Source organism: Corvus moneduloides, chromosome 5 (assembly GCF_009650955.1).
Source record: "Corvus moneduloides isolate bCorMon1 chromosome 5, bCorMon1.pri, whole genome shotgun sequence".
NCBI lineage: Eukaryota > Metazoa > Chordata > Aves > Passeriformes > Corvidae > Corvus > Corvus moneduloides.
The window spans coordinates 23,794,610-23,819,748 of NC_045480.1; the positions used below are offsets into that span (position 1 = coordinate 23,794,610).

The 25,139-nt window shown below is 43.0% G+C and overlaps 1 protein-coding gene across 4 annotated transcripts in view; it reads right to left on the bottom strand.

The window, feature by feature from the left end:
• The window catches only part of RBM47 (RNA binding motif protein 47), a 76,566-nt gene extending 53,127 nt beyond the window's left edge, over window positions 1-23,439 (bottom strand). Inside the window, exons 1-3 of one of the 4 annotated variants that reach the window (XM_032109307.1) lie at window positions 23,335-23,439; window positions 23,041-23,181; window positions 6,558-6,682 (exon numbers count right to left, since the gene is read on the bottom strand). In XM_032109307.1, coding sequence (XP_031965198.1) covers window positions 6,558-6,583 — 26 coding nt within the window. In that variant the 5' untranslated portion in view covers window positions 6,584-6,682; window positions 23,041-23,181; window positions 23,335-23,439. Of the gene's footprint in view, window positions 1-6,557; window positions 6,683-22,017; window positions 22,595-23,040; window positions 23,182-23,334 lie in introns of those variants that run through there. The other 3 variants (XM_032109309.1, XM_032109308.1, XM_032109306.1) reach the window with 3 other exon arrangements.
• Window positions 23,440-25,139: the final 1,700 nt, after the last annotated feature.

Consider the following 25,139-nt stretch of genomic DNA (forward strand, 5'->3'; position numbering starts at 1 on the left):
GATTAAGACTTGCCAAAACTTCACTCTCATGAGTGTGTTAGTCGATGTTTTGGCTGTTAGCATCTTACTTATTGCACTCTTTTTTAAGGAATGGTAAATAAAATGGTAGTGTGTAGCTCCTTTGGTGTGCAGATCTCCCACCTGTGATGCTGTATCTCTGAGGGAAGAAGCAAAGGAGAGATGGATTTATAACCCCAGAGTTGTACTGAGGAATCGCCACTGTTAAAACCAAGTTCACTCCATCCCTGCACTACTCTTGATGGTGCTGGCTATCAGGAGCTCTGTAAGCTTCTGGACTTCTTCAGCCATTAAAGGTGCTGGTGGGTATTCCGAGGGAATTTATTTCTAGCAAGCAAACAGTCTAACATGTCCCATGCCCTGGATTAACCTCCCTTGAGTGGTGTATGGGATAAGCCAACGCAGGGAATCCATGTCTGTTTAGTTCTAGAGCTCTGCTCCTTCTATATGATAACTGGAAATGGAGGTAAGGGGGTTGTACCGTCCTAGTTCTGCTAAAATCCCTCTCTTGCCACCTGTAGGCCTATGTGAAGTAGTATATGTGAGGAAGGAAAGAAGATAAATTATGTTCCAGAGAAGGTGAGAGGAATTCTCATGGCCCCACTAGAAACACATTCAGGGCAAACTGATTTCTAGAAACTAAAATTTCTATTGATTTCATTCCAATTGAGTGAAGAAGGGAATGGTGGGACTATGACAGGCACTCAAAAAGGGGTTTCAGCCCTATCATGTTTTGGTGACATTCTTTTAGAAACCTGTGTCTCCAAGATCCTTTTTGCCTTGTGAATAAGATGCTGAAGGAGTATCCAAGATAAATGCCTGCATTTCTAACCTAAAGAAAAAATACCGTGCTCAGTCATGCAAATTCATGTATCAGTCAGAATCCACTGACATCCCTGGGATATCAGATCATGGTTTGACACAATTTCTTTTAATCTAACAAGTCCTCATTCTTTATTAGAACAAATTAGCACAGTTCCACTAGAGTCAAGGTAGTGATACTGCTTCAGAGGGCTTCACAGCAGAGCTTCAAGCAATATCAAGAATAAGTTGCTTTATCCCATCTGAAGCAAAACCTAGAAGTTATATAGCAGTTAATGCACCTCAAATAATGCATATACCATTTATAAAACTTTTATAAAAGCCTGTATTCCAGGCAGTACACATATACACCTATATCAAAAAAGCCCATGTGAAAACATGCCTTAGCTCCCTGCAGCCACAGAAAAGAAGCTCACATCTTATGATGACATGCATCTGTGCACACATTTGACTCAATTCTCATGATTTTGTGTATATATGTGGGCACAAAAACTGCAGTACCCCTTTTTTAAAAAGTATTTGTAAGTAAAAATTATTTATTATATTTTTTAAATTTTAGAATATTTATTTAAATAATTTTTTACAATTACTAAGCCATAGGAATATCAGAGTGGTTTTTTCTTATTTCATAATATATATTGCATGTACTTTGCCACATCGGCACTCAGATGACAAACCCACAAAACACAGTGGGCCAGAAACAGCTTGTCAGAGTTTCCCCTCCTCACAGCTTCAGAGTTTAAGGCAATGGAATTGCACTCATGTTTTTAACAAAGTGCTTATCTTTGTTGCAGTATAAGAGAGGGGGATAAATAATGGGTTTTTTTCCCTGGTAGTCTGAAGATAAGCAAGTTAATTTAAACTACTGAGTATAATGTTTCTTGCTATATGTTCTCAAGCACAAGGGCAATCCAAGTTTTGCTGTATTGCTGTGATGTGTGTTTTACTTATTTAGAGGACAAAGGAAGAACTTGGGGTCATTTGTTAATCCACAAACTTTTCAAAAGTTATTTTCGTTTCATAGAAGAGAGCACAGAGCTCAGTTCTGAGTCTTCCTATGCATAAAAAGAGGGACAAAGTGGGACAGAAGAGGCAGAGAAGAAGGTCCTCTTGGCTGGGGCAGTCTTGTCAGGCTAGTTTAACAGGGTTAAAAAACCATCCTAGCGTAAATAAATGGGAGCACTACAGCACATGGCTTCACAAAGCATAGCCTGCAACTTACTGGACCCCAGACAAAATACACCATCATGCAATGCTGCTCTGGCCACTGAGCCCTACTCCTATGTCTCCCCATGCATCTGGTAGCTATAGCCATGGTGTAGCTGAGGGAACGACCTGCTTCCCAGAGGTGCTGTGGCACCACTGCTCCCTGCAGTGCTCTCCCCTCCAGCTCAGGCACAGATGGGAAGACAGAGCACCTTGAACTCATCTACACATCAGAAAAGTTGTACACAATTGGCTCACAATTCAAATAAAAATAAAAGAACAGTGTTATTATTCCAGACTTTTGGGGCTCTTGTAGCCCAGTAACCTGTCTGCAGCAGAGACCAAAAACCTGATCACAGCAGTGACCCTAGAAGAACAGCAAGAATAGGATGAACATAATTGATCTTTTCTGCAAGTCCTCTCCCCACCTCCAGCCATTTTCAGCTCAGGGGGCTCCTCCAGCCTGATCCAGTTTGCCCAATGGTGGACCTCTCTTCCAAGTACTTGCCCAGTCTTCCTTTGAGTGTCTGAAAAAAATTGCTGCAACTGTCATACCCTTTGGTAAAGAGTTTCACAAATCCAGTATTTGCTGCATGAAGAAATATCTCCTTTTATTCTGAAAATGGCGCCTAAATTTTTGTCTAACAGTCACTACCTCTTGCATTGGGAGAGACTGTGAACAGCTCACCCCAAACCATCCACTTCATATCACCCTGGATTTTATAGACCTGAATCAAAGAAACCCCCATAGTGGTCTCTACCTGAGCCTGAGCCTACTCAGCCAGAAGCTGACTATCACATGTGTTTTGGCTGCTTTCTTCCAAGGGATTAGGGAATTTACTAAAATGTTCTTGTTGCCCAGGGTCCCTGCACATCCTTGTGGCAAAACTTCAGGCCTCACTCACTGGTTGGACATTGAGCATGCTGAGCACAACAGCCACACAAAGCTTGGTGTGAGACACTGGTGCCAAATATTTAATTGCCAGAGTGTGAGTGCTGAATTGTTCTCTTCATGGTATTCTGCAAAATACCAAAGATTTTGCCTTACCTGGTATGTTAAACTTGGGATATTAAGGGTAAGATCCCCTCATTACTTTGGTACACTCAGTAGCTTTTAATTATATTTCCTGACATCACGTTTCCCTTCCATCACATCATTCTGCCACATTATAATTTGGTTTATGGCTTACTTTCAGTTAGCTGTAGGTAAGCCAGAAAGCAGACCTTTTAATGGTCATCAACACTGCAAGCACTCATATATTTATTTCTACCTGCAAATGTCTGCATGTGATGCTACTAAGTTTTTCAGTTGCCCTCTGAAAGCCAAAAATTCAGGACGAGCTCAGTCAGAAGACTTTTTAAAAAGCTTGCTTCCTAAGGAATGATTTCTAATGCTCCATGTTTTCATTATTTTAACTTCTCCATAGTAAGTGGGCTATAATCCTGCCTGATCAAGCAGATCTTGTTCAGGCAATGTACCTTCAATTGATTTTACATCCATTCATTGGAATAATTTTCTTTAAAAACTGATTTTATGTCTAGCTAGAACCCAACCAAGTATGTTTAAACTGGGTACCCTGTGTTTACATGTGCACCATATGGCTACCCAATTTACCTCCCATACTGGGACAGGAGGGCATTTTTAATTATTTACAGCAGGGGCAGCTCATAATAATCACATCTGTAAAAAACAGCTTGGCCAGTCATATTCCTCACAGGTCTGTGAAGCATCTCAAAAGCATGTCCTGCCCTGCTCACTATGCAGACCTTCCAGGCATCTGATCCCCTGCTGAGGCAGGGCCACCCAGCTCTGAGAGGAAGCACTGGCATCATAAAGAAGAGCAGCTGGAGCCAGGAACGAATATGTGGAGAATGTTGGGACAAATGTATCAAATACCTCAGGTTAATTGGCAAACAGTTAAAGCTAATGCCTAGGAAAGCTCTCATGATATTGCAAATTCAGGGCTGAAAGTGGTAGATATAGAGGGCTCACCTCTCTTCAACTTTAAACTAAAGATGCTGGTATTATTTCTCATTTATTTACTTACTTATGTTTACTATGTTTTGAGATTTTTCCAAAGCAAATTTAAGATGATAATATAGACCAAAAATAACTCCATGGCAGCATGCTCAATGGGGGTGACTTGATCAACATCACTTGTCCAGACACAGGTGTTTCAAAAACACCATAGAGGCAGGAGACACAGAAGAGGAAGATAATACTGCTGGAAAAGTGCACTGAAGTGATACCCCTGTGAGTCACCACTCATGGTCTTTCCCTCCAGTCTCAGCTGATCACAATATTGCTCTGGTTTCCCCAGAGACCTGCTGGAGGAGCACTGCTAAATACTTCACATATCCCCCCAGGATCCCTCTGAGAGACTGCTGGAGAAAGAGCTTGGACCCGAGAATCACTTACAGATGGGCTCAGGGGTGGGCTTTGCACAGCCGGGGCCCTGGTTCTGTGGCAGAGCAAGTCTCAAGTTAGTAATTACACGTTTAGCATATTATGCAAGCATTTATTCCTGCTTTTTCACAATTATCCGTTCTTCCGCTTTGTGATAGCCACTCCTTTTCTCATTGATTTCACACACCACAGGAGCACAGGCCCCATCAGCATCAGCATTTTCCCCCCAGCCTTGCCTGCCCTGCAGCAGTGACCCTGTGCTTCCTGGGTTAGGACCCATATACTGCTCATGCCATGTTCCTCCTGGATTCAAATTACTAAGATCAAAAGTTCAGCAGGTTCTATCCGCAGTCAGACTGTTTACGTGTTTATTTGTTCCAGTAACCTGCCAGGTCTTCACCAGTCTTAACAACTCCATGAGAAGATCCTTGCCTTTCTTCAGAGCTAGTTTGACTCGTGCAAGCGAAAACTGAGGGGCTGCTTTGGAGGGAGAGCAGAGATGAGGGGTTAGTGAAGGATCATGAAACACTGTTTGGAGACAGCAAATTACCATTAAAGAATGCTGCCCGCTTATGTAGAAAAACTGGGTGCCAGTTGCTCACCAACCCTGTTATTCAAGTTCTGCAGCCTGCAGCAAAAGGCTCCTAGAATTAGCTCTCCCAATCTGGTGGTGAGACACCTCTGATGTCTGAAATGGGTTTGCCTTGGGGTTGTTAAATACCTGCTCCATGTGATTGGACTAATTAAAAGTTTTTAGCCAAACAAATCCCTGTTTGTGAGGGTATAAGAGCTAAGAGGATTAGATGTTAGTTAAACTAGACATAACTGAGAAAACAAAGCTGCTGCTGTTAAATCTTGAAAATGCTACCCCAGTGTGTGTGGGTGAAAGGAATGGATAACAAAATTAATAGGTGAAACAAAAGTCTCAGATGGCAAGTATAACCCATCAGAAAAAAGTGCTCCCTTGAATTCAATATTGCGATGTAACAGGGGAATATATTCTACATACAGATGGCAAAACCAGCTTTAGTTAAAAGTTGGTCTTGATCTCCTGTATTCTTCTTGCAAAGGAAAACTGGGTATTTTCTATTATTTTATAGGTTTACTACTATAGCACATCAACTAAACAGGTATATACAAATAGCACCAGAAGCTGGCTAAGCACAACACAACTCCACACTTTGATCAGAAAGATTGTCTGCTACTACACTGAGAAATTGGACAAGTCTCATTGTTGTCTCATTGCTGACCAGCTGGGAAGTCAGTGCCTCTCAATGACTTTCTACCCTGTCCTTCCAGGGGGGTCTCAGTTAAAAAGAATCAGCTTCTTTACATTTTCATATAAATCAGAAGTCAACTGTTTTCTTCTGCCAATAAGGGACTGCTTGCAATAGCATCCCCAGTAAGAATAGATTAGAGAAAATTGAACTTGGATCCACAGCATATTTGTGCTGAGCAAATGTTTCCTCCCTAATAAAAAAAACCCACAAAACCCAGGCCATTAGAGCCTCCAGACTCCTCCTTCTCCCCCTCTGCAAACAGACTGCTGTCTTATGCCTGCTTAGAAATTCTTGACTTTATTCCCAGTGAAACTGTTTGGTTCAGCAGCAGCCAGCAGCCCTCTCCATCAGCATCTGCTGCTACCTGTCATTTTGCCTTGTTTCACTCCTTTCTGGGCAGACATCCCATGGATCCCAGGTTGTTATCTTGATGGCTTCATTCTCCCCTCCCAGCCCCATTCTAGAACACCTGCTAAAGTTGCTAGCACTAATTATACTTTTATTTGAATGTAAATACTTTGCTTGGGGACATAATAAGTATACACCTGATTTTTCTGATTTTGTAGCCTCTGTAAGAAGGCTGCTGTGCTGATCAGTGCCAATGAGGAAGGGAGATATGTAAGAACCACCTCCACAGAAGTATGTGAAGTTAAACCGTGTCAGTGAGCATTCCATTGGAATAGAAACCAGTTGCACCTTTTAAAGTCCAGAACAGCGGACACGCTTTGGACCCATGTCATTTAAATACCAGTTCCCCAAACCAGAGGGCAGATAATCACTCTCCCAGGCACAGACCAGGGATTGGGGTGAGCTCTGGATCGTACCTTACACACAGAGTGGGTGCAGCCATATGGTTTTGGCAGGCGACACAGCATCCTCCTCTGGAGGCAACCAGCCTCTGTGCCAGAGAGCGATTCTGGGCGCGTTTGATTTATTAGCAGAGATGTAGCTAATGGGGAACAGAGATAGAAAACCAAACACCTTATTCAACAAGCAAAATAAAGAAATCTTTTACATCTGGAAATACTGAGGCAGATGATCAAATAATTAGCACTGCAAGTTTATACTGCCTGCAGCTAGAAGAACTGCTCTCTGTGGAAACAGGAATGTGGTTGAGCCTGCAAAAATGTGATAAGGGATCTGTACCTAAGATTTTTGGATGGTCTGTGTAGATCACAGGTGAGTTTCCACAGAGCTGGAGGAGCATTCAGGACTGGACTCCCATGAAAAAACTCCCTACTCTACTCAACTGAGGATGCCTTGGCAAGCAAGTGCCAGTGCCACATTTTTACTCCTTCTGAGAAGGTGTATCAAAACTAAAGGTGTAGAAACAACGTTTTTTTCTTCTGTCACAAGTTGACCCCAGAAACAGCAATAACAAAAATTCTTTTCACTTGCTTTTCTCAACCAAATAAAAAATCAATTTCAGTTTATTTTTTTCCCCCCCAGCACTTTAAAGCACTTAAATTTCCACATAAAGTCCTCACGATTTAAAATCAGAAATATCTTTCTTGGAATTTTTACTTTTATACAGATCAGTCTGTTTTGCAAACTTACAAATAGTTTTATTTTTACAAAATCTTCACTTTTGGTAAGTATGTAAGCTGTTTACACATATTTTTACCCCAGCCGAAATTCTGATGAGCTTGCATATTGTAAGGAAAAAAAGTACGGGTATGGATTTCTATGCAGATGTTTCATCACGTGTGTGGGCTGAGGCTGGCTGTAGCTATGAAATACAAATGTAGTATATACAGATCTTGCTGATCTAGTAGAAGTATTAAATAACAAACCTCCTGGCTCTTTTACAGAAGGATGATTCAAGCAATCCATAGGTTCCTAGGCTGCTGCATGAGATCACAGCCTGATCACACGTGTATGATGGCATAAACAGATGAATAATAGCAACTGCATTTTCAGTCCCACCCACATTTCATCTTATTTTTTTAAATCACATTACACCTACACACAATGCTTGGCTAAGACTGACAAACACAGATGACAAGAAAATCAATATGTTGTTTTCTGTACGTGCGCATTTCAGGAGGAAATAATTACTGGGGATTTTTTCCCCTTTTTCTTGTTTTTATTTTCAAGGAAATAAATCTGAGAAAACAAAAGACAAGCGATGAAAGTCATTAGTTGCCATGGTATTTCAAATGCTAAGTCCTAGCACAAGTGCAGGTAAGACTGGACTAGAGTAGGAGACAGCTGACCTAGTCCAAAATATTTCTGCCTGGCTTCCCCATTGGGCTGCTCTCAGCTCCAGCACATGCCATGACCTTGCCTCTGTTGAGAACTGGAAGAGCATTGGCCTTGGCTTGAATGGAAGCAGGACCAAGCCCTACTCAGACAGTTTCATACACTACATGTCAGATGTGCATGCCAGCATTATGCAACGGGGTAAAAAATTAAAACCTGTCAGGCACAGAACTGGTGCACTCAAGGACATACTGTTACTTGTTTTGCAGCTTTGCCACTCTAACAGGGATTAACCACATGCCATTGATAGCTGCCATGATAAAGTCAACCAAAACACTTCATTTTTTAGCTTTCAGGACATGATCTAAACTTTTGAGGGAAATGGCTTGTTTGGCCTCAAGTTTTTATTTGAAAAAAATAAAATTAAACTGAAAAAACATTTACTTTTTTGCAGTCTTCTCTCCCCACTTTTCCCCTCCTTTGTCCCCCAGCTAACAAGGCAGCAGATTGAATTCACCTCCCAATTCCTTTATTAATTATTTTTTTCAACCAAGTGGGTAGGTATTGTAAGTCGCCAACCTTTGCTTTCTGGAAATTCTTTGGTGTATTACTGCATAGCAGAGTGGTGTGACAAGGATAAAGAGATTAGAAGTAATTTCATATAACTCCTTCTGTCAAAATCTGCAGAGGGTTTTTACTGGTAACTCTGAGTGTTGCTGAAATTCTTCATTAAAAACTTTCAATATACGAGCAGGAAATCGCTAAGCTCTAAGACACAAAGTAACCAAAACAGAGGGAGAGAAGGAATATTAAATCAAAGCCTGAATAGAGAGAGAATACAAAGGGAAAAAAACCCCACTCTGTTCAAGTACAAGAGTAAAAATGCATGTTATCTCCAAGGGGGTTGATGCCAATTCAGCTTTGAAAGCCAAAAAACCACATGCTGATTTTCCCCAGTTTCAAGTAACTGAGCATAACCTGTGCAGGCACAGGCTCTCCTTGCCAGCCTTAGACTGCCCAGGTGGCTGTGAGCTGCTGCTTGATGGTCACTACTGCAAGCTGCCTTGGCTAACACAAAACTCAGGCTGTGTTTTCCCTGTTTGTTTTATCAGCACACTTAATGTACAGCCTAGACAGGTAAAATCTGGCCAGCAGATGAAGAATGTTTCCTAGTACAGTGGTCAGTTATGGCCCCTAGTATTGTCAGTGTGAGAAAGCAGGGGTGAAGCACACAGAGAGGAAGGAGCTAAATATGATCTGGCCAACACAGCTGGGCCAGCCTACAGACCTGATAAAAGCTTTGAAGATGGAAAGAGGGGGGTTTGCATTCTCTATGATTGTTCCATTAAATGAACAGAGGAATGGACAGACATTAAATGATAATGTCAGCCCTGCATCTCTTGAAAAGTTACTATTGTGTTACAAAGCAATCACCAGGTATTTCAGATCCTCCTCAGAGCCTGTGGTCTCACAGAAGAACAGAGGAAGTGCAGACAAGGATGGGCGCAGGCGCATGCAAGGGAGTGTACTGCTACCACCATGGGTTAGGAGAAGACTTTAAATGCTTTGTCTCCTGTTAGAGGTGCAAACTCTTCTATTTTTTGGGGGAGTCCTTTTCTCTGTTTGTGAATCATTCACACGTTAGTTTCCACAAATATGTTCACACCTCAGGTTTGCACAATGAAGGTTGTAGCATGACTTGCCGTGTTGCAGCCCACTCAGGACAGGCACTTTTGTCCTTATCTTAAGCCATTTGCTGTGAATGAGGGAGGTTGCTCTGCCTCTACTTTTGAGTTCTCCTCCTGACCCCACAGATCCAGTGGGGGGACTACGCAGTGGCCGGGGGCTGGCATCTCCCCACCCCAGCCACTTGTTCCTGGCTCCAACAGAGCTCTACAGCCCAGGAGGGACAGAGGCATCCAGGGCTTTCCTTGGGTACCCTCCAACATGACAAGTGGTGCCACTGCCCTCACTCCCATGCTTCACCAAGTGAAGGCGCCAGCCTGGGTCTGGGTGGATCCTGCAGACTTGTGCATGGGGGAGTGAGTGGTGCAATGTGCTCCTTCCCTGGTGAAGTGCCAGAGGTTCACTGGAGCACCTCATATTGGGAACGTGGGTGCTGCAAATTTGATCTTGCACTGCTTTGGATGCTCGTGGGAGACAGTGGCCTCCTTCGCTTGACATGCAGTACAGAGGATGGTGGCCTTGCTCCTGCAGAGAAGCTGGGCTCAGACACCAACAGTGGCTGCTGTCCCCACCATTCTGCCAGAGACAATAGAGGTGACACAGCATCTGCTTTGACCCCTGCACCGCAGGAAAGGGGAACCCACAGCTAAGGCAAATAAAGAGGCTCTTGATTACAAGTTTCTGCACATGGATCCTGTGTATCACAGGCCAAGTCATTTAAACCAGGCTTTGTACAGATGGTGACCAATGGCATGTTCCCTGTTTCCAGATGGGAACATTTTCTGAACTGCAATTTGCTTGCAGAAGCAATGAGCACTTAGAGCGGCAAGGGGACTGTCTGGGAAATGCATTTTGAAAATGTGGCTCTTAAGCAAAACTAAGTTTTCTGGAAAGTAGAGTCATGAGGCGAGCAGCGTGACTGACTTATATTAGTAGCTGAAGTGCAAATAAAACAAGAAAAGGAGACAATTTGTTTTGCCTCAAGGCAAACATTTAATTTCTGAATTCTTTACCCCATTTCTATTGTTAAATTTGTTGACATTTTCTAAATGAAATTTCATTCTAAATAATAAAAAAAAAGGTTGCATTATTTTGAAAACATGGACATAACACTTCAACTTATTTGTGTACATGTATTTCTGATCACCCAACATAACCTCTTAGCTTGATATAAGCCTATAGCTAGATCTTGTTTACCCTAAAGCACACTTTCTGTTAAGTGAAGATGACCTTTAACTAAGCAAGTTCACCTGTGCCTGGCTCTGGCATCCTAAACTGTATAATCAAAACCATGGCAAGCTTCTTAATTTATATCCTATGTCCCTATTTTTTTAGTAAATAAATATCAAATGGCTGCTAGTTATGCAGATTATCTCATTACTTTTTGTAAGTATTTAAATGTTATAGCAATGAACACCACTAAAAAGCCAAAGAGTAATAAATCTGTTTTCAGAGCAAAAGAATTCAAGAGCATGAACCATTTACATCCTGGAGGATGTAGGAGGAAAAAAAATTAAATATTTAAAGTTCATTGTCCACCCTCATTTTTATGCATGGCATATGGCAAGGCTCCTTCAAAAAACCTCATCAGTACTGAATGTGTCAAAAAACCAGGATCATACTATAATAATATACATAACAGAAGGCAAACTGGGATTGTGCAGACTATAAATCTGGCACTATCTGAATTCCACACCTCATATTTTTTATGAGGAGGATATAGCTGTGCACGGTTTCCTAAGCTTCCCTGTTTTTTTTTTTTTTTTTGAAGCAAACTGAAACCCAACCCCAAATTCCATCATGAGGCATCCTGCTGATGCGTGTGTCACCAGAGGGGTAGCGCATGATATTTACTGCATGGACTTCTGTTTCACAAAGGAACAGTAAATGACAGAGGCAGGGCAGCAGCAGAGAAAGACGGAAAAGGCAGGAGTGGGGGACTCCTTACAGCTTCTCAAGGGAAAGTTGGAGTGGTGAAAACCCTTGGATTCAGATCCCCAGGTGCTCTGGCTTGGGCTGTGTCCAGGCTTCTTGGATTACCTGCCCTTTCTTCTGCTCCTGCCCTTGTCCAATAGCAGTGCCTCAAACTCCCCACTTTTCCTTCCTCCTGTCGTTGCCTCTAGCCCTGAGAATGCCTGCCTTGCTGGCTCTGAGTACAACTCCCCATGTCAGACCTTGCTCCCAAATGTGCTGTCTCCCTGTCCAGCCAGCACTTCTCAGTCAATTGTTTGAGTTATCAAATCCTCCTTTCCATCAGCCTTCTGACTCTTCATCAGCTTTTCAAGGCAGACAGTTCTCTTCCCTCTCCTGCCTCTGTCTCTCTTCTCTCTCTGTCCTTCCCACTAGGTCCAACCTGCTCTTCAGGAGCCCCACACCCCAGTACCTGTTTCTTTGCTTTCTTTATCTTTAGATGCTCTATAGACTGCTCTTGAACTCAGGGCAGAGAGTCCAGCAGGCTCATGCTAGAACTGTGACTCAAGTTTTTCTCAGAGCATAGGCAGTGTCAGCAGTGGATTCGGGGACTTGGAAGCTAAAAGTTGAAGTATCCACTAAACACGTGGAAATCATGTTTTCAAAGGTTTAAATTCTGCTTTGACCCCTGCACAAGAGCCACTTCTGTGCTTGAGGTCAAGTCACTTAGGAAGCCTTAGGAAGAAGTTGCAAACATCTGAAAAAAACCAAATTTTCTAGCTTGGATTTTCAGAAGCGGTCAAATAATTTTAAGCTAAGTGACTCTTGGGCCTCTATACAGGTAAATGCAGAACAATTCACAGGCCTCAGGCATCTTGCCATGCAATGCAAAGCTTTGCAAAATTATGAGCAAATAAAAATAATCTCCTCAGAGGAAATTCGGGACATCCTTATTAACCAGAGCTGCTCTGTCTTCTTCCTTTTACATCTGCTTGTACAACGGAAAATTTTGGATGCAAAGTTCCATGCACTTGGAGCAGTTACAGTCCCAGATCTCTGCGGGTTATATTGTGTGGACACTTTTTTCTGGGGTGGGCTACAACAGTTATACCTACTTATGAACACTAAAGCTACAGGCACTTTAGCAGTGCATTTCAAACTGCTCTTCCAAAACCAGTGATCTGAAGCAGAAACCTGGGACTTGTCCCACCAGCATCCTGGGGACTCCTGGCTCTCCCCTGTCCCTGGAGTTTCACAGCAAGTGCTCCTCACCACCCTGTCAGCAGAACCTTGCTCTCACTTCCCAGGGACACAGCTGGATCATGAAATGCAGCCTGCTGGGCAGTGCCCCCTCCCCATTCCTTGACAGCTTGTGCCATTGCAGCACTTCACGGAGTCCCCCTCAGCCCGGGACTGTGGGACTGAAGGAAGGGGACCTGAGGCAAGGAGCCCAGGGGCTGCCAGAGGTTCAGGTTAGGCATCCAGCTGTGAACCTTCCCTCATCCTTCTCCAGGACTCCCACAGCACAACTGCCCAACCCTATCAAAATGAAGACCTAAGCCAAACACAGAAAAATCCCTGAGATTTGCCAAAGCTCCCCAAAGATTGGCCCTATTAGACCTCACAACCCAATGGGATGTTCAGCTATACCAGCAGAGACCAGTAACCACAAAACAGATACCCACAAAAACCAGCTGACCGTACTGTTGTTAACTCATGCATGTCATTTTCTATGGCAAGGCAGGGACACAAACCCAGGTTTCCTAAGCTTTATACTGGTGCTTTTCCTGCAAAACCAGTCATTTGTATACTTTTTGCTTCTTGCCTGGCTTGTTCTACACCCTGTTGCACACATGCATACAATAGTATGTGTGAACTCAGAAGAAACCTTTATTTAATAGTGATTGACATTTGCAGGAGCTTTAAGAATGCAATGATCTTGGCACTGGTTACTTTCCAGGTAAGGATTAACAAACCAATGTGTTAACCACCACCTGACGTTCTTTGTTTGAAACAGGCCACGTTTCAAAATGGAGGCAGCTTTCAGATTATTTTTCAGAAAGATTGTGCTTTGATTTGGAAATAGGGAAGCGCAGGAAGGATTGCAACACAAAACAGATAAGATTAGATGAAGAGGAAATGTGATATAAGTGGTTTGGATCTACAGAAGGAGCAATAGAATGATGTTCATCTCACACTGTTCATGTTACAGTTTTAGAAGACATAGAAGCAGTGCCCCCTCATCAGAGCTCAGGCAGAAGCTAAGTCCTTCCTGTGTTTTGGTATTTGTGGCTGAAACCTACATTTGAACAATGTAGAAATGCAGTGAAAATGAAAGTCTGGTTCATCCACCTTGCCTGTCATTCAAAGCTCCTGGTGTTGGCCAAAAGAGGGTTCACCCCTTCTGCTTTTCCATGGTTCCAACATCTCTGCATCCAGCTGTCTAGTGCTCTGAACTGGCTCTTGTATGCCCTGGTGCTCCACAGACCACTCACTCTGCACCCTTGCAAACATGCATCCTGTGCCAGGATCCTGGGCCACAGTGCCAAACTCACTGACTGACACAGACAGAGCCAGCAGAGAGCATGGAGGCCCCAAAAACTGGCACCAGTGCCAAAAGAAGGCAAAGGTGAACCTCTGAAGATGGCGAAGCAGTGAGCCAGCTTTGAACAGACAACTCCGAAAGAAACTTGCACAACAGCAACAACTAGCAAGCTTATCTAATCCTCTTTGCACCAGCCGCAGCTCTGCAAAGGGTTTGTCTGACCCATTTGTGGGTATTCCTGGGGCACAGGGGACAAATGACCTTGTATCCATCCTGTGGTAGCACAACTACAGCTCCCGAACTGCAGCAGGATCCTTTCTGATTACTTTGTAGTACAACAAAACAGAGAACATACAGTTGCCTATGTATTAAAAACATTAAGGTGTGTCCAGAGATACTATAAACTTACACCCCAGCTTACAAATCCCCTGTGCAGTCCATGTTTTGTGTACTGACAGCATGCACTGAGAGTTGAGGTCTTTAACTGGTTTTCACTATTACCAATATGAGGCTTTATTGAGAACTTAAACTTCTAGGCTTACAGATACATGTCATTTTTCACAAAATTAAGTTTATTACACCGCCCATAGGTAAGTAGACTGCATTGTCAGCAATTTTGCTTTAATTTTCTTCAGAGAGCCTGTATTTTTTACACAACTTATTTGTTTAGAAAAAAACCTTGTTCTGTCTGTTGGAAAATGCAGAGGCAGAGATGCTTCATGCACCTTATTTATATATGTGGTATATTCTTTAACAGCTTGTCTTTTGTGGCACTCCTCAAGAGTGTATTTCTGCTATACAGGAGGAGAGAAAAAAAATATGGCACAGTGGGTAAAATGATCCCATTAAGATCACCTCCCTAAAACAGAGATAAAGATGGTAACTGGCAGTGCTTTGGGAATTAAAAATCCAGCACTGAGACTGATTTGTGTTGATACTTATAGTGCACATACTGTTTATATATGTGTATAAATATACAAATATAAATAACATATTTTCCTTTAAAACCCAAACAAACAACCAACCCAAAACCTCAGTGATCTACAGATGGAAATGCTAGGATTTGACTCAGATTTCAGTCTCCTTGGTAAAGGCCAATGGATGGACACCAGAACCTGCTCTCAGCAACCCCACAGCCCACAGACTAGCAGGATCGCTGCTAGTGATCAAATCCCTAATGTGTTTTAATTGTGCCTCTCTTCCCATTGGCACACCATCAGAAACCCATCTTTGGGAGATGTCAGGAATCAAAAAGCCACTGTTGAAACTCCAGATAATGCTCTAGACAGAGGAAGGAAAAAAAGCCCTGAAACTGTTCTGTAAACAAAATGCTTGCCCTGGGCTTTTCTCATTCTCATGCGAAAGCCAACAGACAAGGCCACCAGTGCCTCCAGTTTAGCAATACTTCATGTACTTACTCAGGGCTTCTGGCAGTTCATTCCACATTCCTCAGAGCTGTAGGTTTTATACAGTGCCCTGTATATCAACCAGACAGTGTACCTGATAAACTTTCCCTGAGGCAGGTGGCCATGTGAATGGCCAGGAATTTGCACAGGAATTTGCACAGGATTTTTCTTACTTAGGCTCATAAGGTTAGCAAACAGTAAAAACTAAAATTGTTTGCCAGTTGGTCTTGTTGCTTACCAAAAATGTAAGCTTGCCGACAACTCCCTGCAGAAAACCAGAGCTCTCCAAGAGCAATAAAGACTGACCATGGGAAGACATATTCTCAGCACCTCCAGCAAGGATCTGCACACACCTGTGGTAAAACACAGGTCGGAGAACAGACTTTAAAATACTAGGGAGGGCTGCAGCCTGGCACATTACAAGGCAGAGAGGAGCAGAGCAGTGTAGACACAGGTGTGTTGAGGAGCTGCTGCCTGTCTCACACCCTGTTCATACTGATCACACATCACAGGAGGCAGGGCACCGTCCTGACATCCCGAATACCTCTTGCCACCCCTGTGGTGCTTAGGAAGATTTATTCTGCACGCATACAGTCTGACCTGTGACTCACTTAGGTAAGTGGAGACTTGGGACCTCACTATGTGAAAGAAGCTCGTAAAAGCCTTTTTGTTTATTGTTGCTCAATACAATTATCCTCTATGAAAATCACATTTTTTTCCTTCCATGCGGGACAACTGTGGCCTGTTTGGGCCATGCCCAGGTTGAAGCTTGCTCCTGGGCCCTGGGGTTGTGCAATGCTGCTGGGTACATCTGCAGCCACCCTTAGCCTGGGTGCTCAGGGTGAGCAGGCAACTTTGTCAGTAGCATCTACTCATTCCATTTGCTTTGTAAACATTGGCTAAGACACCACATACGGCAGCAACACCAAGCACATTCAGATCCCCTTGCCACAGTCAGAGGAACCTCCACATTCATCGAATGGGCGCACTCAGTAAGTCAAGTAAGTTGTGACTTTTCTTGCCTGCTTCATCAGGCCAAGAAGCCAAAGGCAGAATCCATCTTCAAGAGCCACAGACTGTCCTGCAGTCCCAAAAGTTTGAATATCCTCACCCGTTAAGTCTAGGTCTACTTGCAGCTTTACCAGTGACTATGCTCCTGTGAGCTTCAGGTACCGTATTTGTGCTACCTTTAATGAAAATGCTAATGACAAAGAAATGCGGACTAGCACTCACATTAGGATGTGGATTGTAGTGTATAAACTCTGGTGAAATTCCAGCATACACAGTCAACAGAAATTTTACTGCCAGAAACATGGCCTTAAGTCATGGTAATAAAGTTAATATTTAATTGAGGTGAGTTGAACGTGCTCTTTTGTTGCAAAAACATCTAGAAGACATGTCCCTGCGTGCATAATCGTGTTTGACTCTATCTTCCCTCCTTGCCTTTCATGCTTTTTTTCCCCAGCTCTGGCTCTTTGTCCCTCCCCAACCATAAGAGCTCCCGCAGTTGTACCCTGCATACTGCTCAGACCTCCTGCCCTCTGTTTGTCACCCCAGCACACCCTCCAGCTTTAAAAACCTGTTAGCTACAGTCAATTCATACTTCCATTCTTACAGGTCCTGAAATCTTGAGCACAGCTTTCAAACCCTAATGAAGCACCTCTGTCTCAGCTTTTCCCTGATTGGGATCAGACTCAGTGAGTTGACCTTTTCCTCCCCTTTCTCCTTCCTCCTGCTCTTCTTCCTCCTTCTCCTCTTTTCAAGGATTGCTCATTTCTCATTTTGTCCCTTCCCTTCTTTTCCCAGCCCTGCAAATGCCTCCCCTTCACTCAAGTCCATCACCTTCCTCCTTGGGTTTTGATTCCCCACTTTTCTCTTCTTACTGTTGCTGATTAATGCTGATGACCCATATCACCCTCTTAGTCATTCTGCATCCATTTTACCAATTCTGTTCCTCTGCTGCCCCGATCTTTTTCTTTTCCTCATTAACAAAGACTGTTTATTTGGCATGCACTGTCTAGAGGCTCTCTACTGCTGACTTTTTCCAGCACTAACCTTCAAGTGGTCCCATTCAGCACCATCCATTAGACCCCCCCGTTCTCCACCATTCAGCCTTTTTGCAATTTCCATTCCATCAACCCTCATGACTTCTCTTTTGCTTTTAACCCTTATCTCTCTACCAAGTTAAATTGCAAAATTTTCCCAACATTTCAATTTCCTTCGATTTTCTTCCCCATAATATCCAGCCCAACCAATGCCCCTCAGTCATTTCTTCTGCTAGAAAGGTTGAAAGACTGTCTCCTGAAAGCCCAGCCATCACTATCCACTTATATGTGGATAAAGCAGAGTCTCTAATACCTGCTCACCCCTCCCCCAAGGAATACCCGAAGTCTCTTTTCTCTCCTTTCCACAGTGACCATTACTGCTCTGTTTGCAGGCAGGGCACAGGTTTTTTTGGGGAGCCTTTCTTTCAAGGTACAGCTAAGACCTGTTGATGCCTTCTGCATGCATGCCAAAGACATTGGCTATTCTATCTGCCCTCATAGATGAAACACTTCTCTGGAGTCTCACCCTCACATTAGCTCATTAATGGTGACATTCCTTTTTGTTCTTTCATGATTTGATCCACGGTTGATCTACAATCTTCATCCACTATTTCATCTTCCAAATATTACTTCAAGAGTGATTTTCATACCTTTGAATGTACCACTCATTTTTTGTGTTCCTGTTGATCCTCTCTCCATCTTCTAACAAATAAAATAAAAGGTGCCCTTACACATGGTACTTGCTCAGGCAGGCAGAGCTGAATAGCACAAACAGGTGTCCTTTGCAGATTATGAACACCCACTTTATGCTTTCCATCATATGCCCTTCTGTTTCCCTTCATAATTCCTCACTGGGACTACCTCCCTGGTCACAACTGCAGAGGAACTTTGCTCACCTCTCTTAAATTCCTTCTAAAAATCTCTCCCTTGCTGTTGAGATAGTACAACAGCAGCCAGTCTGCTGGCATGCTGTTCTTGCTACGTACCTAGCTGACCCCTCACCACTTCCTTGCGCTCCATGTGCACCTATCCCATCTCTTGCCTCTCACCAGCTATTTCATGCATAAACCCCACATGGCAGTGACAGTCCTTCCGCTCTGCCTGTACGAGCAGGTCCACACAGCAGAAACACCCAGGTCAGGAATCACAGGTCTGTGACACAGCAATCATAAATGACATCGTGAAAGTTGCTGGGAACCCAGCTTGCTGAAATTCAGCCTACACCCTGACTTGTGGTGGAGCTTGCTAAGTTTCTCTGATAAAAGACAAAAAGGCAGAGGCAGTATCTCAGTTTATTTCTAAGGCACAACTCCAGCCCATTCATTGGGTACTCAAACATGCATGCAGACTCTGAGCTACATCACTTGGGGTGTTGCTTCTCCAGAGTAAACCTCCCAATGGCCCTCACATTGGCAAATAGGATAGAAAGCCTCTCAGCTGTTAGTGGCTGCTTAAGCTGCTCCCCCTTTGGAAATACCTGAAAGTTACTGTTGTCACATTATTATTGGTTGAGGATTCTCATGCCTTTGTAGTTTCTCTCTATCTCAAGGGGCAAATAAGCCCATCTGTGCTGATTCAGTCTCAGCTTTATGACCTACCTAAGCAAAAGATAACATCCAGACACTAAACATATTTAGTAAAACACACTTTAAAAATATCAGAAACCTCTTTCTTCTTTTCAAATAAAATCTTACTTGGGATCAGGACAAATGAAAGCCTGGAAAGGACAAAAATGTCCTCAAATATCAGGTAGTCAGCTTTGCAGTTACTAAAAAGTTGCTTTCCTCTGTTGACTGTATCACCAAAGCCGTACCAGCCATAGCTATACAAAGCCTGCATTGTCTCAGCAAGGCTACTGAGATGTTCCTGATCTTGGCAAGAGCTAGGTGTACCCAGAAGCATTTTATTGAAAAAAAATTACTACAGCAGAAAGAAATATTATTTTAGGCCTCATACTGGAAAGATAAGAGTCAGTCCTTCCGTCTGCTAAGGGAGCAGAAAAAAAAAATCCTGTTCCTGGGATCCATTTTACAAACTTGAAGGTTGCACCTAAGAATCCTCTTATGAAACAAATTTCAAAGTAACTACAATATAGGGAAGGATTTGTTGGTTTAAGTCATCAGTAATTTGGAGATTTCAACTTCATGACAAAAGAGGCAACTACATACAGCCACATACAAGCATGGAAATAGTCTCTTTATAGCTAAATTGTTAGATCTGCTTCCTTGCTACAAAGAAAAGCTGATCTTTATGTTCATCTTTATGTTCATCATTGATTTTTCTTATTTAACAGGAACAGGATCTGTCAATGCTTCTTCACAAAGAGCACATACTTGCCCCTACTAAATTTCTGAGTAAACCAGAGCAATATTGGTTCAGGAAACTGCACACAAGTGATCAGACCATTTGAACCGAAAAAGCCAAGATTGCATTTTTGTTTCACCCATAAATGCGGTGTAACATCTGCTGGAGTTCGTCACCCTAGCAGTGCTGTGGGCTCCTATGGTAAACCAACAAGCCCTCTCACACCACTCCTGAGTAACCCTGATCTTCTCTAGCTATCAGGTGCTCTCACAGCTTCCACAGAAGAGGGTGTAGCATCTCACAGAGGGGTAGCAAAGTGAGGGCGCTCTGCCATGTGCAGGAAGCCAAGAGTCCAAAATGTGGGAAGCTGCAAAAGCAGACCCCAGTTCCAGGGATAGCCCTGCTGAAGCCAGGCAGGCAAGGGCCATGCAAGATCAAGGATTCAGACCAAGCTGCCATAAAAACAGCATTCTCTGAAGGCTCTACCATCTCCACTGCTTATATTAAATATTTTTATTACGATGTTTTCAACTTAAAAAAAATCTGTTGTATTGAAGGAAGTACATTCTTTTATTTTCTAAAACTTCAAACAAAGATTTTCCATCCTCAGTTGCAGCAGGGACACTTCAGGAATTATTAACAACTATTTACATGCCAGTCAACTCCAAGTATTTCCCTAACAACACTTCGGGCCCAGAGGCTCCGAAGAGGTCAGACCCCAAAAGCAGCAGAGGGAGCTGGGCTCTCCCCGAACTGGGAGGCGAGGTGGGAACAGCTGCCCTCAGCTCTCGGCAGGATGCACAGCTTTGAAACAAGCCAGAGAACAACCTCTCCCAGGACGGGAATATGCAGGGGAGTGGCGGGAGAGAGAACGAATGTGCAAAAGGAGTGTTTGTCTCTCCGTTTATCTAGCAGACAGCAGTCTGTTGGCTTTAGCTTCGAGTCTGCCGGACACCAAGCAGCAGCGGCCCTTTATCTCCACCTCCTCTCTGAGAGTGCACGCTGCCTTCCAGTTTTCCAGCTGTATACCAGGCTCCGCTTAACACCACGGGCGACCTCTGGCCCCAGGGGCGGGCACCTGCGCGGGCGCGCAGCCCACCCCGCGCCGTGCGCCCCAGCCCGCCTGTGCCGGCCGCGCCGCCGCCTTGCGAAACGCGCACGGCTCCCCTCTCGCACCATGTGAGCTCGGCCAGACTGGCAGAGAATAATTGCAGGCTTGTCCAATTTCTCATTTGCAAAGTCTAGGAGGCTCATCAGGGCACCGATACTCAGCTTGCGTTTGCCTCAGGCGGCTCATTTCAGCCCCGCCTAACGCTCCTGCCTTCTGCCAGGTCAGTCCAGTTGAGCCGAAAAAATTTAGTAAGGATTTTGTGACCTCTAAGATCCCACCTTTAACCATTATAATAGGTTGGCTTTAGCGCAAAGTTTTATTTTAAATTTCTAAGAAGAAATGAGCTGTGTCGCCTTACCTCTAAAAAAACTTTAAACTCTGCTATTTCTTTTAACATGAATAAGGAGATCCCAGCATTTTTCATCTAATCACGCATATCTCAGCATGAAGAAGATGTTTGACCTCCTGATGGATACATGTATTTTAAATGGTCTTCAGAAACTTTTCACAGATAAGATCCCATTCTTATGCTAATGTCTATAACAGATTGGCAGACAGCAGAGTCAGAGCCTTCTTGTCACCTCCCTGTCACTTGTGCCAAGGCTCTGTGGTCTGTACGACCTATAGAATTTTAAGTGTTCAAAAAGAAGAAACAGCCATACGAAAAAACCACACCTTCCGAAACTGACTCCAAAGACAGTTTACCACAGCAAGTCACGCTGTGGTTTTTCTTTGACATGGAGAAACACGTATTTTAAATTAAAACTCTCCGATCTGCAAATCACTTCTCACTCTGTCCTTGTTTAATACCTGCCTCTGCCTCTAATCTCTCATCTTTCTTCAGAATCACCAGAAATCTGTCAGTTGGAAAGAGTCACTAAAACTCTACCAAAACCCTCTGCAGTCCTCTCCATTTGCTTTCCCCCCCAAAGATATTTTAAAATGTATTTTCTGAGTCTGAGTGAACTTCTGGTCGCTTACATTGTCAACCCAATCACCGAAGAGTAAGTACAATCCAATCCTCAGCTAAGGAGGGAGGAAGTGCAGAGCAAACCGAAAAGCGACGGTACCTACCTGGAGCCCACCTCAGCGCCCAGCACCATTCGCAGCAACGGCAACGTTTTGGGGTAGCGACCTAATGCATTGTCCTTCCTACCGCACTGCTAAATGAGAGTTGAGCAACTCCTTGCACCGCTGCTTGGAGCAACAGCTCTCCCAATCTTAACCCCCTCTCTTGGCTCTTCGCTTCTTTGCTTTCTTTTTTTTTTTTCCCTTTTAAACAGAGTTTTTGAGCGCTAAAACTTGCAATTAGTACCAGCTAAGCCAAACCCCCTGCTCGCCCCTGCCATAAGCCGCACATTCCAGGGCGCTGAGCGGGGCGCTTGAGCTCTTTGCCGGCACCGCGGAGCTCTTCCACCCCCAGACCCGGCTTTCTGCCTACAAACTCGATAAGGCTGCAAGAGCTCAGGAACACGCACTGAAACTCGGACAGGGGAAAAATTGGTCTCTAATCTCCAGCCTGGGTGGTTTTTATTATCCTCCTCCCCCCCTCCTCCTCTCTTTCTCTCCACACTCACAGTAGCAAGGTTGTCTCTGGACTACTCCCTGCCTTAAACTCACCAAACCAGATTTTTACTCCCAACACCTTCCCGTAAATCTGAACTGAAATTTTACCCTGCTTGCTGAGTTCTGGCTGGCTGAGGGCCAGCCAGCATTCCTGTTGTTTTAAGAGGGCAGATAAAAAAACCCCGAAAACAAACAAACCCCCCCCCCCCAAAAAACCACTAACAAAAAATCCCCCAAACAAACAAAACCGAACTCAAAAAAAAAAAAAAAAAAAAAAAAAAAAAAAAAAAAAAAAAAAGGAAAAAATCCAGAGAGGAAAACCTGGAGAGATGCAAGGGCTGGAAGGAAGCAAACTTTTAGAGCAGCTTTACTAAAAATACAGTGGGAAGGAGTGATTCACATTTATCTTTAAGGGGCTAAAAGAGTGATATTTTTTTTGGCAATGTCAGTCATGAGAAAATACCCTTCTCAGCCATCTGCCTCCTTCAGGTGGATGGATATTTGAAAAGAAAATAAACCTCTGGTACTCACCCGAAGGACAGCAGCAGGCATAAGCATAGGAGGGAGAGGAGCCTGCCCCTTTGCCTGATCCAGTTACCCCAAGGCAGCGGTAACGCTGGTTTAAGAAGTGCCACATTTTACACTTTTCTGACCTAAAGTTACATGTGGTTTCTAGAAAAGGAACAAAAGAGAAACCAGTTTTTATATAGAAAAAACCAACCAAGCCTTCTTTTAAACTCCGTGTGATCCCTCTGACCGTTGTCTGGAAGGCTTAAAGAAACAATGAAGCAAGACTGTAAACTTTCTTACCCCCTTTTACATTACCTGTCTGTGCCTGGCTATGGGCTTTGATGTATTGAAACAAAGCACAAGACCTGTTTATAGTAAATGAAACCAACCAACAGAGAGATCTAATTCAGACTTGTGACTAAACAAACTGGAACAGGAAACACACACCAACAGATTTTTTTTTTTAAGTACTAATTCCTGCTAGCATTATCGTGCAACAGCAAAAAAAAAAAAAAAAAAAAAGTTTTGCTTCTCCCTTCAGTCACTTTTGTTCAAATGCAGAGGTTTTAATTTTTTTTTTTTTCTGGAAAGCAAAAACCCACCCAACCAACCAAAATCCCATAACAAACAAGCAATGTTCCATCATGTATATGCAAATATTTAACAGAGCAATATTTACCACTAGTGGTGATCTGAAGATATTATTCATCTATTTGTTTCCCCATGTAGGTCATTTGTGCAACTGATTAGTATCATGACCCTCACTCCGATTAACATCTGTAATTGATGAGTAGACAGAGGATCTTCATCTAGGATAACTGGACAGTTCAAGCCCCCAGCAGTAGATTAGAAGTCTTGCAAGTTAAATCTTCAAAGAATAAATAATATTGGAGATTAAAAATAGTGAAAGAAATTGATTTTCATAACTCTTCCTAGTTTTAAAAAGAATTCTTTTTATTCTTAATTAATTCTTAGCAATTCTTAGTTAAGAATTCTTCTTAATTCTTCTTAATTTTTAGAAGATTTATTCAGCGCTGAGTACCCACTTTTCCCTGTGATATTACCTATGTTTTTGAAAGCAGTTTGTCCTTCTAAACAATAATCTCTCTAATTGTATTCTTTTTCAAGTATAGAAAAATCTCTCAGGTTTTACCTAAACAAATCCACATTGACTCCCTAAGAGAGTTCTGCTGCAGGCAGAAACCAATGAATCAAACTACTATTGGTATAATATGTAAAGCTCACAGTCAAATGTTGCAAAGTTCAAGTTAACAGTGTGTTCTCTCCAAACTGTCGCAATTCAGAAGCTGATAAAAGGATGTGATTCTAGTTCTAGCAAATGCATCAAGAATAAAAAAAAAAAAAATCAGAACTTACCTGCATTAATGAGCAAATAATCATGGGGGAAATTTTCATAAAATACTTGAATTAAAATGGGAGTTCAGCATTAGCAGCAAACATTATGCAGTTAAATTCTTTAAGAAAAATTAGTCCAGAATAGTAAACAATGAGGGGTTTAGTGGTACAAAAACTTTTAAGTATTCTACAGTACTCTTCTTTAAAATCATTTGACCAAAGGGAGGCTTTCCCATAGTGTCCTCATCTGATTAAGTTCACCAATAAGGTTCTCAAGTAGAGAGAATTTATGCTCCATTTTCTCAATTTAGAGGAGCAAATTGGCATTACTGGCACAAGTAGTTCCTTGCCAACATGTACAGATTACTTCTAAATGAGTGTCTCTGTAATATAATGAACAGTACAGAAAATGGAAAGACATGTGAGTGCATTGTCCTGCATGTCCAGAACACAGGTACACTACCAAAAGCCATGGCTGCACCAGTGTGGTAAAGTCACCTATTTTAAGTTATGCTGCTAAAAGTGTAGCTCTGCCTGTTGTAGTGGCTCTTCACATGTGCTTGTGGGTCTTAGCTCTGGAAGTCAGTTCATGCCTTTCTGGTGCAGGACACAAACAGGTTTCCTTGGAAGATACCAAAGATAGGAAAGAGTTTGATTTTTTTCTTAGTTCAGTTCAGCTGCAGGTGAAGTGTGTGACAGCACCAGGGGTGTCTAGTTAGAGCTAATGCAGCCAGGCAGTAGCTCATCCAGCAATTAAAATACTC